The sequence below is a fragment of the Antennarius striatus genome, chromosome 18, assembly GCF_040054535.1.
Source record: "Antennarius striatus isolate MH-2024 chromosome 18, ASM4005453v1, whole genome shotgun sequence".
Taxonomy (NCBI): Eukaryota; Metazoa; Chordata; class Actinopteri; order Lophiiformes; family Antennariidae; genus Antennarius; species Antennarius striatus.
This window is the reverse complement of record NC_090793.1, coordinates 3,720,828-3,739,353: the sequence shown is the minus strand read 5'-3', so window position 1 is coordinate 3,739,353 and position 18,526 is coordinate 3,720,828. Positions and strand designations below refer to the sequence as shown.

At 40.7% G+C, this 18,526-nt stretch overlaps 4 protein-coding genes and 3 non-coding genes across 7 annotated transcripts; 6 read left to right on the top strand and 1 right to left on the bottom strand.

Annotated features, from left to right (window-relative positions):
* Positions 1-1,232: 1,232 nt before the first annotated feature.
* LOC137612489 (phosducin-like) lies at positions 1,233-6,039 on the top strand. Its single transcript, XM_068341030.1, has 7 exons — positions 1,233-1,295; positions 2,064-2,135; positions 3,134-3,194; positions 4,141-4,277; positions 4,376-4,595; positions 4,910-5,022; positions 5,526-6,039. Exons 1-7 carry the CDS (start codon positions 1,248-1,250, stop codon positions 5,709-5,711), a joined length of 837 nt encoding a protein of 278 aa, XP_068197131.1. The 5' UTR covers positions 1,233-1,247; the 3' UTR covers positions 5,712-6,039.
* On the top strand, positions 1,519-1,592 carry trnan-guu (transfer RNA asparagine (anticodon GUU)). Its single transcript has one exon. It is a non-coding gene; the product is annotated as a tRNA-Asn (tRNA).
* A 287-nt stretch (positions 6,040-6,326) lies between the features above and the next one.
* Positions 6,327-6,398, top strand: trnad-guc (transfer RNA aspartic acid (anticodon GUC)). The gene has a single exon. It is a non-coding gene; the product is annotated as a tRNA-Asp (tRNA).
* A 315-nt stretch (positions 6,399-6,713) lies between these two features.
* trnag-gcc (transfer RNA glycine (anticodon GCC)) lies at positions 6,714-6,784 on the top strand. Its single transcript has one exon. It is a non-coding gene; the product is annotated as a tRNA-Gly (tRNA).
* Positions 6,785-7,110: 326 nt separating this feature from the next.
* pif1 (PIF1 5'-to-3' DNA helicase homolog (S. cerevisiae)) lies at positions 7,111-10,992 on the top strand. Its single transcript, XM_068341359.1, has 13 exons — positions 7,111-7,152; positions 7,275-7,826; positions 7,910-8,033; positions 8,125-8,250; positions 8,484-8,637; positions 8,870-8,984; positions 9,070-9,176; positions 9,399-9,538; positions 9,707-9,813; positions 9,911-9,998; positions 10,300-10,445; positions 10,571-10,762; positions 10,858-10,992. The coding sequence occupies exons 2-13, from the start codon at positions 7,287-7,289 to the stop codon at positions 10,903-10,905; spliced, it is 1,887 nt and encodes a 628-aa protein (XP_068197460.1). The 5' UTR covers positions 7,111-7,152; positions 7,275-7,286; the 3' UTR covers positions 10,906-10,992.
* A 486-nt stretch (positions 10,993-11,478) lies between these two features.
* On the bottom strand, positions 11,479-12,839 carry LOC137612510 (cytochrome b-c1 complex subunit 6, mitochondrial-like). The gene is made up of 4 exons (XM_068341056.1): positions 12,696-12,839; positions 12,399-12,458; positions 11,976-12,137; positions 11,479-11,838 (listed from the first exon to the last, which is right to left on the bottom strand). Exons 1-4 carry the CDS (start codon positions 12,741-12,743, stop codon positions 11,806-11,808), a joined length of 303 nt encoding a protein of 100 aa, XP_068197157.1. The 5' UTR covers positions 12,744-12,839; the 3' UTR covers positions 11,479-11,805.
* Positions 12,840-12,999: 160 nt separating this feature from the next.
* Positions 13,000-17,674, top strand: nsun4 (NOP2/Sun RNA methyltransferase 4). The gene is made up of 8 exons (XM_068341022.1): positions 13,000-13,104; positions 13,540-13,759; positions 14,097-14,268; positions 14,536-14,690; positions 14,774-14,934; positions 15,058-15,182; positions 15,295-15,427; positions 15,972-17,674. Exons 1-8 carry the CDS (start codon positions 13,012-13,014, stop codon positions 16,113-16,115), a joined length of 1,203 nt encoding a protein of 400 aa, XP_068197123.1. The 5' UTR covers positions 13,000-13,011; the 3' UTR covers positions 16,116-17,674.
* The last annotated feature ends 852 nt before the right edge of the window (positions 17,675-18,526 follow it).

Genomic DNA, 18,526 nt, shown 5'->3' with positions numbered 1-18,526 from the left:
TGAGGATTGGAGCCTCACAGAGCCCAACCCACCCCCTGCCCACCCATCCTAATGAGATGTACCCCCACACTGAGTGACAGATCAATACGACTCTCACTCTCATCTCATCTGCAGGTTTAGACTGGACAAAAACAAACAAAAACAAGAATAATTTTTAAAAAAAAGAATGATGGCGTTTATCAAAGATGCTGTCTTTGTCGACTTACTAATCACTTTTTGACAAATGAGGCCAAGCCGTACAATTTTAGTGAACGTGTAAAGGATCCAAGTACATTTACATAATTAGCATAGTGTTGAAAATCATGAAGCAGACTGAAAGGACATCAGATTGTAGCTGAAACAGTGTTAATAAAATAGGTGTCAGAGCTGATGTGTCTTTAAACATTACTGATCTGGATTCTGAAACAAACTAACAGAGAAATACAGATTTTTTCCAAATATTTTCCAATTCTTTGAGGCAGAATAATCATTACAAGTTGGGACATACATCCCCATTGGATTCAAATGAGTAGCAGCAACTGATGCTGCAAATGAAATGAGAAATTGAATAACTTTCCCATAGGTTTACATTCTGACTTATGTTCGAAACCGTAGAGGTTTAAACGTATTTCTTTTTTCAAACCGTGATTTTGAATTCAGTACGTAATTCATGGAGTCAAATATCTCATCCCTTTGGCTAAGATCAGGTAGTAAAATCATTTTGAAACTCCATCTAATTCTCTGTCAGTGATACCTTGGACCAACACTCAAAGATTTTAAAACACTGAACACCTCTATTTTCCCACAGTAATAAAACACTTCCTCTTCAATGAAGTCGCACATCTGTGTGTCGATGGTGGTGATTTTCAACTGCTTTTATTGTTATTATTATTATTTATTCTATGATTTATTCATTTTTTAATAGTTCTGAGTCTGAATGAACCAATGACCCTGCTACTCATAAATCCACTTTGCCTTTGTCAGTGACCAAACTGCGACCTCTTCTGGACACAACTTAGCGCTGCAAGAGTTTCTCCTGCGATCCCTCCTCTCTGTCTATCCGTAGTTTGCTGCGGTGGATCTCTCGAACTGTTCATAAAGTCATGTTTTGATAAATTCCTTACTGAAACATTACTGGACGGGCCAGTATCGATATTTAGCTCAGACTCATGTTTTAGATTGTCCCTAAGTGTTGGGATTTATTCCATGATGGAATGAAAAAAAAAGTATTTAGCAGAGGATGGTTTCGATCCATCGACCTCTGGGTTATGGGCCCAGCACGCTTCCGCTGCGCCACTCTGCTGTTTTCGGTATTGGTACGTATATTTTGGTATATATATTTTGATTTAATACTCTTTACAGATATCTGTCTTAAAGCTCTCACAAGGCGTCAAATAGTTTTAGCTTTTTTACGTTAAGTTAGAACAGAAGCAAAGATTTTAAAAAACGAAGTAACTTTTCCATCTCTGTTATTCTCTATGAACAATAATACAATAGACTAGTTAATAAAAATCTTTGCTATTGCCGCTGTCCTCAGTTGTCTCTGTGGCGCAATCGGTTAGCGCGTTCGGCTGTTAACCGAAAGGTTGGTGGTTCAAGCCCACCCAGGGACGGTTTTTGTTTTTCGTGTTCTTCGATTATGAGTTGATCTAATTTGATTTGTTCAACACGTGTACTCTAAACGAATAAATAAATATTGCACGTCAGCAATGGCAGAACGGACCAACAACATACCTTTCAAGCAAAACCACAGACAAACTTATTTACTTTTGCAATATTAAGATTTTAATTTGAAGCGACAGCAGGATAAGAACAATTCCTTATGATGGGATCCTGAGAAATTTAGGAGGCATCATGTGTCTTAGGATTTATGGCGAGTTTGTGAAAAAATAAAACCTTTTAAGAAAATGCAGGTTAACACTAAACCTCTTATGAAACCATCCATAACACTAAACCTGTTATGAAACCATCATCATGTTGGACAACATTACAGTACAGTGACGATGATGATGAGGCTTATTCCCTCATCGCTCTCCCCACCCTCTCATGTTGTGTGGTTAAACTTATGTTCTCCCCCCTGTCAGTTTTGTCTGGATGCACCAACACTGACACTGAGGACACTGACAGACACCACTTCCCATTCAGGACGCAAAAATGTAAGAATTCATAGATGTTGTTAGATTGACAACCATTCAGCTAAAGGTGCAGTAAGTTTGTAGTTAATCAGTTTGTGTCTGTTGTTTTGTTCCTCATAAATCTTTTAGATTTTCTGCACTGAAATTCCTCTGCACGAAACTCAGTTTGTCCACAAACTAACATTCTTTTGTGTGTGTGTGTGTGTGTGTGTGTGTGTATGTATTCATTGTTACAGGATTAATGTGTATTTACATAGAAGCAGTATATAGTTATAGATAGCCTTGCTTCAGTCCGATCAGGGTGGATTAACATATAAAGACATCCTGTATATATACAATGCCACTGTGTTTATAAATACGTGCATCCATGCATGTACCTTTAGAATCTTTTAATCTTAAAACCATCAGACTTGAAGATTGTATTCCACTTTCTGCTACAGTTTGAGTTTATGAAAGCCACCCCTATAACAGATGTATCACTATGACAGCCTGAAGGAATTATCTGCTTTAGGCTAATAGGTATTATCAGTTTTATGACTGACGTAGTATTGATTAAGACCTTGTAACCCTGTCAGCTTAGCTGCATCAGCAATGCAGTGGTTTTCCTGGGAAGTAGAGGTTTCCTGGTGATTATATTCCACTAAACTCGGTGCTCACTCATCAGTTTTAATGTTTATTTCTTGTGTGGGTTATACTGTGTTTGGTTATTTCAACAAAAGAAAAAGAGAGTTAATGCATGCACAAAAAGCCCAAATGTGATGATTTGATGTTTAAGATTTACATTTAATTACAAACAACATGATGATCAGTTATCATTCTAATTGATTGATTGTTTCAAGATGTACAACATTAGAGCCTACATTTAAAATTTTCTGCGGTTGTAAGAAGTTATAAACAGAATGATCATGCTACTCACTCACACAAGATTAATGAGATGCTCTCCTGTTTATCTCCACATAATCTGATAAGTAATCATCAGGTATATGATGAGCTCACTTCAATCTCTTTCTGTATTGCAGACTGTCATCAAGATGTCTTGCTCTGCCCAGGAGGAAGAGGAGCTGCCTGCAAATCACACAGGTCACTAACATGCCAAAATGATCCAGTAGCCATGAAATCACCCAGTCTGGTGTTCCTTTAGTAAATCTCAGCAAATTATGTTGGGGTGTTTGTAGGCATCAGTCATCATTACACTCGATCGTCTAACAATAAAACTGAAGGCTTTATTTAACCCTTGGGCACCGTTAGGTCCCAAAAGTGACATTTTTGTTGTTTTTATGTGTTTCTCTCCCAATAAATCAGTCAATTGAAAGGATAAATATGTGAAACTTTGCCAGTAATTTTCTTTCATCTTTATTTCCTAAATTCCTTAATGCCTGTCATTGGAAGTGTATAGAATAGCAGATTTTCACTGTCTACACACAATACCTGATGGGGTCAAAAATGGTCCAATTGACTCCCATTATAATCAAAAAATTGTATATACTATGACCGTATATATATATGTTATATATTTATATATTATATATGTATATTATATATATTACTACATACAATAATGCTGACGTGTTATAATGAAACATGATCTTCATTGTCTGCAGCAAGACAATGACCCCTAAATCATCCCACAACCCACAGACCCACTGCCTGTGTTTACACACCTGCAAAAACATTCATCCAACAGTTGTAATATCTTTATCAGAACTGTGCAATAACTTGGAAATATTCCATATTTTGTGTTTTTCACATTTTAAGAAAAACAGGATTCTAATGGCAAATTTCATATAAACATATATAATAATTAAAAAATATATAATAACTTTTATATCAATGGATCGGTCTAAAGTAATGGAAAAGATCTGATGCACTGAAAGAAAAAAAATGTGTCTGTATTACTTTTTTTTTTACACTTTTATGAGACGGCTCTTGTGACCCGGTTAGGTAATGTGTGTAGCCATTTTAACCGGTCCCCAAGGGTTCAGTTTGTCTTTGTAATATTTCTGTTGTCTTTTCTTTGGGTGTGCAGGACCAAAAGGAGTGATTAATGACTGGCGAAGGTTTAAGTTGGACAATGTGGATCAGACCATCCCTCAAAGCAAGAAAGAGCTGCTCAGGCAAATGTCAAGTCCAAGAGAGGACGACAAGGAGAGAGTCAACAGAAAGGTAGATGGAAGGTCTAGTAAGATTTCACTCTTCATGAGACGATGATTTGAATGCATTGCGTAAAGAACAAACAGTAATGATAATGATCTCAACTCTAGATGAGTGTTCAGGAGTATGAACTGATCCAAGAGGAGGACGAGCGTTGCCTGAAGCGCTACAGGAAACAGTGCATGCAGGAAATGCACGAGCGCCTGAGCTTCGGCCCAACGTTTGAAGCGGTGTACGAGCTTGAGAGTGGAGACGACTTCCTGGAAGTCATAGAAAAGGAACATCGGTTGACCCAAGTGGTCGTCCACATCTATCAGCATGGTGTCAAAGGTGGGGGTTTTTTTGGTTATTTTTACTGATCCAAAGTTCTTTACAGAATATCAATCCAATTCAGGACTAAGGAAGTCTCTTGGTTGAGCGGTAAAATGTCTTCAAGGAACTTTCATAAAGTCCAGTAGACTGATTTAAACAATGTAGGATAAACATGACCTGGATGAATGAGAACCTACACAGACATTTTTTTACTGATGAGTTTTAAATCTGAAGTTATTGACTATGTTAAAACCACATGCAACATAAACTCCACTGATGTCTGTGTATTGATGTTTTTTAATAATCCATTCTTGTATTCTTTTGTTGTTCAGGCTGTGAACAGTTGAACTCAAGCCTGGATTGTCTCGCTATGGAGTACCCCAGTGTTAAATTCTGCCGTATCGATGCTGTGGCGTCAGGAGCTGCTGAGCGTTTCTCACCTGAGGTCAGTAAACCATTCAAAACCAAAACAATAATAAGTCATATTATTAATCCTGCCAATAAATGCAAACACAAAAAAAGAAATTAGGAGATACAGCAATGGTTCCATACATCTTTATGCAATAAATTATGCATTTTGTATGCAGCAATGGTTCCATACATCTTTATGCAATAAATTATGCATTTTGTATATTCTAATCCACTTGTTTTGTCTCACCCCCACCCCCTGAGACATAAAGAAGTTCAATTCATTCTATAAACAGTCTGTCAATACAAGCTGGTGGAGCTAACAATTCATTATTGTCCTTAACAATCTAACTGGCTATTTTTCTCACTGTTGTTTGGCTATTTCAAAAGAAATATGACACAATCTTGGATTTGGCTGCCGCCTTTGTCCACAGGAGAACATGGTTATTATTAATCCACTTTTTTTTAATCCAGACTCTGATAATTGCAATCTATTACTTAATAATCAGAGGAATGATTTTAAATATTTTAATATTTCAGGTTCTCCCAGCTCTGTTGGTGTACAAAGCTGGTGAATTACTGGGGAATTTCTTGGCTGTTAATCAACACTTCAATGAGGAATTCTTTGCAACCGATGTGGAGGCATTCCTCAACGAACATGGCCTCCTACCCGAGAAGGAGTTCCAAGCATGTGCTGATGAGGATGAAGGGGGTGACGTGGATTAAAAAGAGAAGGAGGGAGGATAGAGAAAGGGATGGTGATGAGGAAAAAGGTAGAAGGAGATGAATAGCGGTGGAGGGACATGAACATATCAGTTTAGGAAAAGCAGAGACTCATGGAAAGAAGGAGAAGAAAAGGATGGGTCAGTGTTAAGTCGTCTTTTACATTTGAATGTACAAAAGAGTCTTTTATTGCATGTGCAGATAAACACAATCATAAATGTCCACAACACAAGTAGCGCTGATATTTAGAATGAATCGAGTGTGAGCCATATGCTATCAAGTAATGCTGCTTTACAGTCTTATCACAGCTGAACAATAAAAGATTACTTGACCAAAGTGTTTTATCTGTCTGTGTGTTGTTCGGCCTAATAATCGGCAACAAAATCCAAATGGACTCTACCTGACTTCATTATCATAGTCACCAATTCCCCTGCAGGTCAACCCATCCAGTGATTCAAAAACGTGAATACATGCATTTATACTGCAAAGTAGATTTTACGTACAAATCCCACCAAGGACAGCTTTCATTTTAAGTGTACCGCCAGAATCAGAAACTCTGTCACCATGAGCCTCAATATAACCAAGGACTTAAACTATAAACCACACGCTAGCACTCACTCCTCGTTAGTATAGTGGTAAGTATCCCCGCCTGTCACGCGGGAGACCGGGGTTCGATTCCCCGACGGGGAGAAAATGCTTTTGGTTAGCTACTAAGAGAGTATTTTTCAACGTAATAAAATAATGCGTGCATTTAACAACATACAAGAGTTCCATTATCTTTGCACATTGAAGCAAAGCATCGATTAGTTTACTGGAGTACGGCTGAACTAACGCCTACTGTCTACTTTGACAGGTTAATGTGCTTTGCATCCTCAGCGAAGGTCGCATTTAATGCTATTATTTTGGGAGGATCGAAACTTGAAGTCTTCCATTTGAAGTGAAGAAGATATAGTGGGCAGGGGTTGGCGTAGCTATAAATACAGTCGATTGAACCAAGCTTCGTATGCATTGGTGGTTCAGTGGTAGAATTCTCGCCTGCCACGCGGGAGGCCCGGGTTCGATTCCCGGCCAATGCAACTATGTTTTTCACAACCTTCATGATTTTTTTAAATTTTAGCTTCGTAACAATGGCGACGATAGAAGACTTCAGCTTTTAACCTCTCCATTCCCTCCGTCCAACTTGATAACAGCGGGGACGCCGCTGGAGTACCGCTGCGCGATCGAATGACACGCTTTGCAGCCCATTTAAAGAAGATACGTCATTTCGTCACAGCGTGGCATCAAGGGGCGTCACTGCTTTCCTTTCATTGGCTGGTGATTTAAATCGCCCCTATTTGATTGGCTAGATGCCTTCACACGTTCAGGATTTGAAAATTGAGGTTTGCGATCACAGAAACGAGGAAAGTGAGACAAAGATCGTGTCAAGGTTTAGTTAAAGCCAAAGGTAAGTTAATTTTTCTCACCGATTATGTCAGTTGTTGACTGAATGAAGGAAGAACTTGGTTTTGCTCATCAGTACTGTTTTGGCAGAAAATCGGGTTGATTTCGTTCCATTGACTTTAACAGAAGTTTGCTGCTATGTTGTCCGGGGATGACGGCGCCCAGCTGCAGTGCTGTGTGGCGGTGGAGCAGCTGAACCCCTCCGGCCAGGCCATCCGCAGGCAGGTGATCAGGAAAGCCTCCGTCATCCTGGGCCGGAACGAGCACCAGGAAATCATCCTCCGAATCCACGACGGAAAGATCCCGCAGAGCTATCTTCTGAAAGAGTTCAAACTCTTCACGAAGTTCGTCAGAGATGGCAAATGCACCATCAAACTGCTTCCAGAAAACAAGCAGATGCTGATCTCCAACTGCCCCCCGGACCAGCTGAGCCTCTTCCTCAAAACGCTGAGCATCAAACATCAAGCCATGCAGAGCATCAAGCCCCTCAGCTTCAGAGAGAAGACCAAAGCAGGTCTGCCTCGCAGCTTTGAGGCCATCAGTCCCCTGCAGCAGAAGGACATCCAGAAGATCAGTGATCTGAGAAGGAAAGGCCTGGCGGAGTCGACGAACAAGATGACTGGGGCAGGAGCAGGGCAGCAGGTCAAAAGGTCAAGGAGCGACACCAACTTCAGTCCAGTGAGTTACAGCCCATTCATGATATACAAACTTTTACCCCCATGGTTTGATTTTCATTCTGTCTGTCGTTCACTTGGTTTCAGGTGAAAACCAATGCAAGCAAAAAGCCCTTCCTGTCTCTCTCATCTCGAAAGCTGAATAAAGAACAAGAGGCTGTTCTGGGTGCTGTGCTAAGTGGGAGGAATGTCTTCTTCACTGGCAGCGCAGGTAAGTGACAGTACTCTTCCTGTGATAAGCAACATATGGAAACATGTTAAATATTCTACCCTAAACTGATCTGAATGTGTGTTTTTCACAGGCACAGGAAAGTCCTTCTTGTTGAAGAGAATTATAGGATCTCTCCCTCCAAAGAGCACCTTTGCCACCGCCAGCACAGGAGTGGCTGCATGCCACATTGGAGGGACGACGTTACACAACTTTGCCGGTCAGTTTTTGTGCCTCAGTGTAGAGACGGAAGTATTTATCAGAAAAATACATTAATACAACGATTTTCAATATTACTGCAGCACTGAATTGACAGGAGTCCACTGCCTTGAACAGTGTCTATAGTAGTGAATTTAAGACACAGAATGTTGCAGTTAATTCATGTTTTTTAATTCAATCTCCGTACACAGAAGTGGGGATCTACAAGTGTTATTCATCCATGCTTCTTTCCAGGTATTGGTTCTGGCTCTGCTCCTCTTGAGCAGTGTGTTGAGCTGGCCCAGAGGCCCGGCGTGCTGCAGCACTGGACCAGCTGTCGACACCTCATCATCGATGAGGTCTCTATGGTGGAGGCTCAGTTCTTCGACAAGCTGGAGTCGGTGGCCAGGTGAGAGATCCAAAGCTAAACCCTGAGTCTAAAGACAAGGAGAGTCACATGGGTGTGGATGCCGTAGATATTAATCCCAGACTAGTTCTATCTTTGCAATGGAGTTTCAGTTAGAATAAGCAGTAATAAATAATAATCATGTGTATCATTCAAAATAATCCTTATAATCAATGTTGGGAATAACCCATAGACAATATAAACCTGGATATGTGTGTTCTTGCCTCACTCTCAGGTCGGTGCGGAGGTCCACTGAGCCGTTTGGAGGCATCCAGCTGATCGTGTGCGGTGACTTCCTCCAGCTGCCTCCCGTTTCTCGCGGAAAGGAAAAGGCCAAGTTCTGCTTCCAGGTCAGAAAACTTTGAAATCTTTTCCTGCACATTAGCAGGCTGTTTATTTCTTGAGGATCATTAATAAATGTTATTAACCCTGCAGGCCAGGAGTTGGCGTAAAGTCATCCAGCTCAACATGGAGTTAACGGAAGTACGAAGGCAAACGGACCAAACGTTCATCTCCCTCCTGCAGGCACTGAGGGTGGGCAGGTAATGTGAATAGTGTCAAGGATCCAAGCAAATTCATTTTTAAAACATTACTTCATAATGCAATCCCATTGTACAGTCTAATATGAACATTATTTAGATGAATCTAAAGCTGTTGTAGTTCTCTCAAGCACAACGAGTAGTTTTTTATAACTAAATTTATGGAACGCTGTAAAAGAAATGCTTCTGATGGAAAAATTGATTCAGCTTCTTAACATCGTTCAGAGTGACGGAGGAAGTCACAGCTAAACTGATGAAAAGCGCCTATCATCAAATTGAGAGGGATGGCATCCTGGCGACCCGCTTGTGCACGCACAAGGATGACGTGGAACTGACGAATGAGAACAAACTTCAACAGCTGCCAGGTGTGGAATCCTTCTGTTTGGTGTCTTCTCCACTTTGGTCAAATCAGCAGCTTTACCTGGAATCGCATCTGAAACTTTTTCTGCTGATGGAATAACCAGTTAAAGTTTGGATTGGATGTGAATGAAGGGATATGAGTGGATCATATTGTTATCCTACGGGCGCCTCAGGTTCAGTGCGTGTCTTTGAGGCGCTGGATAGTGACCCCTCCCTGGTAAAGACCATAGATGCTCAGAGCCCCGTCGGCAGATTGATCAAACTCAAAGTGGGAGCTCAGGTAGGCTGTGTCTGGTAGGCTGACTGCAGGTTGGCATGCACCGCTGATATGTAGGAGTGAGGACTTGCTTTTTTTGTGACACTTGTTCCTTTTTAAGGTCATGCTTACGAAGAACTTGGACGTTGCTCGAGGTTTGGTGAACGGAGCACGAGGAGTTGTGGCGGCTTTTGAGTCTGGAAATAATGGTCAGTATTTATTTATCTTGAAAAACATCATTGAAATGTTTGTTCAGAAAAGACAGAATTTACTGAAAGTTTTGTAAATTAATGTGTAATAATAAACTCTGCTGCCAGTTGTAGGTTTTACAATCTCTTATAGTATTTTTTTAATACCAAAATGATGCTTAACGTAACACAAAGGCTTTTCATGCAGGTTAGGCAGGACAAAAAATGTTTTACATTGAATCAAAATGCCACAGATCGTATTTCAACAATGATTGTTAATGTTGGTCCGTCCACGCACGGATTCGTCCCGATGTTTCTGCAGGACTTCCACGTGTGCGTTTCCTGTGCGGCGTCACAGAGACACTGAAGCCTGAGCGCTGGGTGTTTAAGTCAGGAGGTGGGATCCACCTCAGTCGACAGCAGCTGCCGCTCAAACTGGCCTGGGCCATCTCCATTCACAAGAGCCAGGTGAGTCCAGGTGCATTCCACTCACATAAGACTCTTTTAGAATCTGCTTTTGCATGTTCAAATGTTTGTCATCCTGATCTGTAACCATTGTTTTGTTTTGCTGTTTTTCCCTCCTTATTTCTAAGGGGATGACTCTGGACTGTGTGGAAATCTCTCTGGCGCGTGTGTTCGAGAGCGGCCAGGCTTACGTGGCCTTGTCTAGAGCGCGGAGTCTGGACGGTCTGAGGGTGATGGACTTTGACCCGAGTGTGGTCAAGGCAGATCCAGATGTTCTCCTATTTTACAAAAAACTGAGGAAGGAGACGCTTCTCATGCAGGTAAGTGAAGAGTTCCTCCTCATGACATTGTGAGGTAGAATCTTTTGTCACAAATACATGTAAAAAAGCTTCTGTGTGTCGTCTTCTGTCTCCAGGCCTCCATGCATGATTTTGTCAAAGGCAACAAAGAAAACTCCTGGTGAGAAGGAGTCTCCAGCTGCACCTTCTCTAACATTATGCACCATGTGCATGAGCAACCTTTTTATTTATTTATTTATTTTTTTTTGGGGGGGGGGTGATTTCTTAAATGACTGGAACTCGAGACATTTCCATGATTACATCCACAGTACTTCCCTCCTCTTAACTGGCAGTGCTAAAGGGGACGATGCCACCTACTGATTTTTACCGTAATTTATTTAAGTGTTTTATTTATGATTGCATGTACTCAAATAAATTTTACCTTCATGATTTTTTTCAAGTCCTGTCGTTATAGTAACCACCACATACCAAATTGAACATGTTTTTCTCCCCAAAGTGCATTTTATTGGAAAAATATAGATTCTACACAAGCATTGAGTTGCAGGTTTTTTCCACACACAGTAGCTGTAGTCAATGCAGTGTTTTTGTGTAATGTGTATTTTGTGTACTCATGCAGTACTATGCTTGTGCAGGAACTACTTCTGTGCCATTTCTGACGCCATTTCTTTCTCAAATAAGTCCTGACTTGAGTGCAAAAATCACATTAAAATTCAATCAACGACACAACTCAAGCAAACTGGAAACCAAAGAATATTTTTATTTTTACAGTGGATGATAAATCAATGAACCTGAGGGCTGTTATTTTTGCATATACTGATCAGTGTGAGATAGTCCGATGCATTTCTCTTCAAAAAAACTTGCAAACAACCATGATACACACAGTACAAGCAGCAACTCGTGTTTTACATACTGCTTCTGACTGTTGACGCACATTCCCTTTATACAGAAGCCATGAAAATTAACTTACATCAGAATAAAGGGAGACTACATCAGAAATGTCCACATTATCTTATAACAGTTGAGTAAATATTACATTTGTCAAGGGCAGGAACTGGTCAGGCGTGTTATTTCACCTTGTGGAACAGCTTGTGTGCTACCTGTAAAATCAAAGGAGAACACTTAGCATCTTCAGACAAATGCACTTTTTTAAAAACTCCTGATGTAGATTAAGGTACTGAAAAGGTGCTTATGGATAAAATGCATTTCACCCTTTTTGTCACCAGTGCACACTTACACAATGATCCCGTGCATGTAGGAAGTCAAACAGTTCTTCTGTGCACTCCTCAGTAGTGTTTGATCTGGAATTGACCCGGGCTTCGCAGGTCTCTAGACGCTCCTTGGTGTGCGCACAGTGTTCAGACTCCTCACATGCAGCTCGTATTGTTTCAAGTGGGTCCTGATAAGGACACAAGTCAAATGTAGGAAATTAGTGAATGTGGTGCATCATCGAAACCATTAAACCACTCATTTTTAATAGTAAATCTGTTTGATGGCACAGCTGATGCCAGCAACACAACTGACTGACTGAACCTGTGATCTAAACCCAAATCTTCAGGTTGGAAAAAATATTTCTCCAATCCTTAAGAAAATTGACCGCAAGACTCAAAACTACAGAGATGGAGAGTAGTTTTATCAAGAATAACAAGAGCAAACTTACCACCATCTCTTCCTCCTCCTCCTCCTCTTCCTCTTCCTCCTCAGCAGGGGGATCTTCCTCCTTATGAGTGACAATTGGCAATTGATTAGTTTTGATCAGAATGACAAGTGTTGGGGTGAAAGTGCAGCTTTGGTTTAAAAACATCACACTGTTGTGCCACATTTCTACGTTTTGAAACCCAAGGAACCAAACTCGAGTGTTACTCGGTAAACAGCGCAGAGCAACAGCGCCATATTCGGTAACTTGATCAATTACACAAAATAAGATTAAGAAACAAATACCAATGTTTTTCAGTACCTCATCATCGGGGTCTCCGTATGCCAACATTTTCCTTTCGAAACCCATGATTACGGTTCTAGAATTCACGAATAGTCCCCGGTGGAGGACACAAGTTCTATGACTTCGCTGAGGACGTGAGGTCGGTCACACGCAGGAAGTTACGAGAAGACAAACCGGATGAGGTTTTCCATTGGTTAAAACTATTTCGTAATGACGGCATGTCCAATCACCTGCGCCATTTTTCTTAGAAGAACCGCCTACTCAGCCAGTGCGTGCGGAACTTTTTTCTGACTGTCGAAACGTCGACGGACCAAACTGTGTGACGGACCACAACATGGCGCTGCTGTGTGACACCAGGCTGCTGCTGAGAAAAGTGAAGGATTTAAGATGTTTAACGCCGAGAAGAAACCGAGTGAAAGAAAAATGGGTACGTTTTAAATATATTCGTCTATAAACCACCATAAAGGTGTGAAACATCTTGACGTCCCAAACGATCTGGCAATATAGCATCACAGATGAAGTTAGATATTCATAAAAGAGAGTTCATTTCGACTGGAGAATAATATGTAAGAATTTAGTCTCATGAAAGGAAAATGGTTAAGTCAGGTTACATAAGCTTTATTGACAATGATTTAATTCCTTGCAGACCACGTGTATTAAATTGTGCAATACTGTATTAAACATACTCTAGATTTATGTTTCTTCTTTCATGCAGTGTAAGAAATTCTTTGCCATTTTATTTTATTTGCATTTAAAACTATACCATTTTATGATCAGGTTTTCTCAAACCGACTGAACATGTCACACAGAATGCAAGTAAAAGAGTATAATCAATGTTTGGATTCCCCTGTGTTTCTTACAGGCTGCCACACGACCTAAGTACCCCTCCACCACTCTGGCCCTGCGTTACTTTGATAACACCTATGGCCTCCAGCTGGGGCAGCTGTGGCCGTCAATTCGAGTTGCCTTGTTGTCAGAGAAGAAATATGGAGCACTTTTCAATAATTTCTGCCAAGATCCTGTTTTCGACAACCTTGAAGCTCAAGGATGCAGAGATTTCATCATTGATGCCAATACAGAGGGTACGTGTGAAAGTCCAGTGAACCTGCTATCACTGATTTATTGTTTAACTATAGAAAAAGATTTTCAAAGGTGATTAGTTATTCATAGCTTAAGATAAAATCATAGTTAATCAGATGCTTTGTAACTATTGTGTAGTTAGTTGGTAAACTGAAGTATGGCTTATGGTTATTGTGTAACAAACAGTTGCTGATCATGTTTGAAAGAATGAATATACAGTATGATTTCCACATACTGTAATTATGTAATTTGTGTAACTTTTGAGAAGTTCTATATAACTAAGAAATTGACATGTAATTTAAACTCTCAATTTTTATGCATTTATTTGTATGCATTTAGAAATGATTTGTGCAGCTGAGCCATCTGAGGTCGTAGCTGATGAGAAATCCAGCTGTGGGTCGATGAAGAAATCTGACAGTGAAGGTCAACCGCCCGCTCCTCTACAACTTACTTCTCAGATGAGGTGCTTAGTGTTTCCAAGAGGTGACATCACAAGATTCAAGCCGGCTAGGTGAGCTTATTTGTTAGTTATTTATCAAAAGCATTCTGTAACATTAACTGTGGGTCAAGATATTTACTTCAAGAGTTGGCTGCTCATAAAACATTTTTAACATTATTGCCTGTTTATTTGGAAGATGATATATTTTATTTATTTGGTTTACATTTTTTGTTTAAATATAGCTTTGTAAGTTGAACTGGTTGAACTTTGTAGAAGACGTTATCTTACAGTTATCTACTAAAAGTACACGTCTGGATTGATGTGCTTGTTCCTCCAAAGACCAGATGGATTTGGGTTGTTGGGTTATTACTTGATGGACGCTGCATCGTTGCTGCCTTGCCTCGTGCTTGATGTTCGAGACGGTCACAGTGTGCTCGACCTGTGTGCGGCTCCAGGAGGAAAAACCTTGGCTTTACTTCAGACTCAGTGTATAGGTGAGACGACTGCACTCTTCTGTCTTTTTTTTCCACTCAGTCCAGTTGTAATGAACCCTCCATTGTTTGCATACCTGCCGAAGGTTTTTTGTGCGCCAATGATTCCTCAGTGTCTCGAACACTCCGGCTGAGAAGAACCCTCCACAGCTACGTTCCTAAGATGTATTTGAATGAGGAGAAACTGCAGATCACCTCTTATGATGGCACCGAATGGGGGGAAATTGAGAGGAATACTTATGATAGGGTAAGTCAGTGTCACATGATCATGCTTATCTTTTCAAGGAGCAGAATTTTGAGATTATCACTGCCTGAGTGAATTATATGTATACTAATACAACCCGTGTGTTCACCTCCTTTCCTCTATCAGGTCCTAGTTGACGTCCCCTGCACCACAGACAGACATTCGGTCACAGAGAACGACAACAATATATTCAGAAAGAACAGGTCTGGGGAAAGACAAAGGCTGCCACGGCTACAGCTGGATCTGCTGCTGTAAGTTTTGGTGTAATTATAAAGATATATATGTGTATTTGGGTCGTACAGTTTGTGTGATTAGTTTCCATTGTTTTATCTGAAGTAAACAAACCCTCTTTCCATCCTACAGAGCAGGAATCCGAGCAGCTAATCCAGGTGGGGAGATAGTTTACTCCACCTGCACTCTTTCTGAAATCCAGAACCAGAATGTGGTGAAAGAGGCTATCAGCGTGGCTCAAGAGAACCACAACATCACTCTTCAGGTACTAAACTGTATAAACGAGATTCAGTGATAAAGTTATCTGGTATTAGATTGTCTGAGACACAACAGTTTTTTGAACATGAGAACCGACCGTATTTTCTGGGCTATAAGCTGTTGCTTTTTTTCACACAAGTGCGAGAAAGACAGACAGAGGAGGCTACCGTAGTTTGATTTTATTTTGAACAGATATTCTGCACATCATGCACAACACTTGTGATTAAAAAAAACAAAAAGAAAGCCATGTGATGCAGCTTTTCAGTCAAATGCAATCAAAATTTGAAAAAGTTGATGCCCGTAAGCTTAACATTAATGAAATGTTATTGAGATGTTGGACACGACAGCAGTGTTTTACTGCCATGTTACAGGCGCTGTTCGAGAAAAGCTGTAATTAAAGTGTTTAATGAACTTCCTTTTTACCACTTTTCTGTGTGAATATCTCACGTTACAACACCTCGATGCCTGTGGCTTATAAATCACGGTAATTACAACAAATAATATGAGTTTTTCCTTCCCCTGCTACCAATCTTCTCCCTATTTTGATTCAGGTTGTCAACTTGAACCCCCTCACACACCTTTTCAGGAAGACCTTCCACTTCGCTCCTGACCTTGACCTGGGTGTGATGGTCGTCCCGCACTTAGCTGCTAACTTTGGTCCCATCTACATGTGCAAGCTAAGGAGGCTAACATAAATTGGTGGATGATTGGTGGATGGATTAACCCGTAAGATTGCAGATTGACTAAACAGTATGAATATTTTTTGCACTCACAAAGTGATCTTCTGGACTCTGCAGCATCAGACTCATCTGTCGTCAGTGATTCATTTTTCATCAAGGCATAACAGAGAATGTGCAGAAAGACATGCAGTGTGATAAAAGTGAACAACATGTTTCTTTATTTAGCTCAGTATAAACCATAATTGTATTTTATTTTTTTAAAGTCAGTTAAAATTGACTGATTTGACAAAACGGGGTTTAAACTATACAGTAGATCCAATCCTGCAATCTCTGTTATTGTAGTTTTACTTCTGGCCTGTAGGGGGCGAGCGTTGCTAGATGCTGATGCCTCCTGTATACTAAATGCCCGCTGGTGTCACCGAGGACATCCTCCAGGATGCTTGTCCGTCTACCTTATGTCAGATGCATAGATATGAATATATATAAGGTATAATATCATATTACTAAAACACACATTTCCATCAGAATGGCCTGCTCTCTAACTCTCTGCTGAAAATTGATTTGACTTGTTCTATGGTTATCCATCAGGTTTGATGGCTTTGTTAATAAAGCCGTATGTGAGTTTGCGTTAGGAGGCCATAATGAACAGGCAGGTAATGACTTATTTGACCATTTGGCTTCCCACATCTGACTCTGGGCAACTTTTATTATTATCACCGGGATTGTTTTGCATTGACATAACTCAAGAGGTGAAATGTTTCCTCTTATCATAAGCTAATGTGAGCAGAGAGGTGCCGCTCTCTTTCTTTCTTTTTTCCATCACACTGCCGATGACCCTTAATGTTGTCCTGGCCAGGCAATGTAGCGTGAAAAAGGTATGTGAGTGTCTGTGTCTAACGAGTCCACCATCCCACGCCCAGCCGTCATTAAGCTGCTCCAGGAGCAGGAGCTGACTCCCCCATCTCGGTAGCAGGGATGGACCGCAGCCATGCGGCTCCCAGATGAACATTAAAGAGGCAGCAGAGAGCTAAAATGGGGACGTCTCACCCCCTTTTTTTTTTTTTTTTACCCCGCCGCCTTTTTATTCCACAGATGAGTGCAGATAATTTTCTGTGCGATTGTGAGTGATTACTGTATTACTGCGGTAAAAGGGGGATGTATCTGGAAATGCAGAGGGAATTAATGACACATAAAAACTATTTTTGTATTGACTGCTTTCATCTCCAGGGCCTTTGAGTGCCTCTCCGCACATCTTGTGATTACCTAAACGTATTGTAAATATGTGTTTCCTATGGGCTCTTACATAAATTTACATGTTTTAACACTCAGGAGACGGCGGACTGTTAGCGATGAGTTACTCTCTATTCTGCCCGTCTCTATACTCCACTGGTCGTCTGCTTTATTATTGAATTAGCCAATGAACCATTGTGCATTTTGTGTCCCTGTGTGTAAGCCTGTGTTAGGGAGACATGCTTTGTATTAGAAAGATGAATCTTATGGCTTTAACTCCACAACTGTGCTTGTCTTGTAAATGTAATGTCACTCTGGTTTGATGTTCTCCTATCATGCAAAAAAACAAGTGAATAATGTCTGTATTAAAGTTCTGAAGGAGCTAAATGGACTGATCTTCATTTTGGGGTCAACCACAAAAATTTGAGACTTGGGTCTGTGACGATGTGGAGGTGAACATTTAAGGGCCTTTATGTTGAGTCATGTTACACATGGGGGGGGGGGGGTTAGGTTGTTCCTAAAGTAATGTTTTCCATTCTGGAGGTGAAAATCAGATGTTTTATATTATAAGAAAAATCATATATTTTCCTGCAGCGTGTATAAAGTGACACAGACACACACACACATACATCCAAGTCTTAATTTTTTTAATTCTTGAAGACCTTATATGAGATATTTATATTTTTTCTGCCTCACAGCTACAGCAGACGGTTCCTGTACACTCAGTCTGTGATCTAAGCGTCTCCACTGGACCCGGTGCTGCCTGAACAGGCTGAGAGCCGTCCAGAGCGGTGCAGAGACGCCCGCATTAGAAACACAACCGGCCGCAGCCAGATTAAGAAGAGAAGAGAATGGGTGGGGGTTCTTTCTCTCTTAAGAAGATTACCCAGGGAGGGGTGAGATGGCAGTCAGAGTGTTTCAGTTAAAAAAAAAAAAAAAAAGAACAAGAAGGAAATGGAAGATGAAGTGGAACTAAAGGAGGGTGGCCCAGGACACAGCGTTTAACCACCTGTTGTCTGCGCAGGTATCGCTCCCGTCTGTCGCAGCATCATTTATCAGACGCATGAAGGAGTGTGGAAACATTTCTTAAATGTCACGAATGATTCAATTTCTATTGTGTGTTTTTAAGCGAGGTTTTTGTATTTAAGTATATTTGCATGTGTGACTGTACCTGTAAGCCTGATCACACTGGAGCT

Coding starts and splice junctions, on each gene's coding strand:
- LOC137612489 (XM_068341030.1), top strand. CDS start 1,248: ATGGGCCCAGCACGCTTCCGCTGCGCCACTCTGCTGTTTTCGGTATTG. Junction 1,296..2,063: donor CTCTGCTGTTTTCGGTATTG/GTACGTATATTT, acceptor CCCCCCTGTCAG/TTTTGTCTGGATGCACCAAC. Junction 4,596..4,909: donor CTATCAGCATGGTGTCAAAG/GTGGGGGTTTTT, acceptor TTTGTTGTTCAG/GCTGTGAACAGTTGAACTCA.
- pif1 (XM_068341359.1), top strand. CDS start 7,287: ATGTTGTCCGGGGATGACGGCGCCCAGCTGCAGTGCTGTGTGGCGGTG. Junction 10,446..10,570: donor TCTCCATTCACAAGAGCCAG/GTGAGTCCAGGT, acceptor CTTATTTCTAAG/GGGATGACTCTGGACTGTGT. Junction 10,763..10,857: donor AGGAGACGCTTCTCATGCAG/GTAAGTGAAGAG, acceptor TTCTGTCTCCAG/GCCTCCATGCATGATTTTGT.
- LOC137612510 (XM_068341056.1), bottom strand. CDS start 12,743: ATGGGTTTCGAAAGGAAAATGTTGGCATACGGAGACCCCGATGATGAG. Junction 12,459..12,695: donor ACGGAGACCCCGATGATGAG/GTACTGAAAAAC, acceptor GTCACTCATAAG/GAGGAAGATCCCCCTGCTGA. Junction 12,138..12,398: donor AGGAGGAGGAAGAGATGGTG/GTAAGTTTGCTC, acceptor TGTCCTTATCAG/GACCCACTTGAAACAATACG.
- nsun4 (XM_068341022.1), top strand. CDS start 13,012: ATGGCGCTGCTGTGTGACACCAGGCTGCTGCTGAGAAAAGTGAAGGAT. Junction 15,183..15,294: donor CTACAGCTGGATCTGCTGCT/GTAAGTTTTGGT, acceptor TCCATCCTACAG/AGCAGGAATCCGAGCAGCTA. Junction 15,428..15,971: donor ACCACAACATCACTCTTCAG/GTACTAAACTGT, acceptor ATTTTGATTCAG/GTTGTCAACTTGAACCCCCT.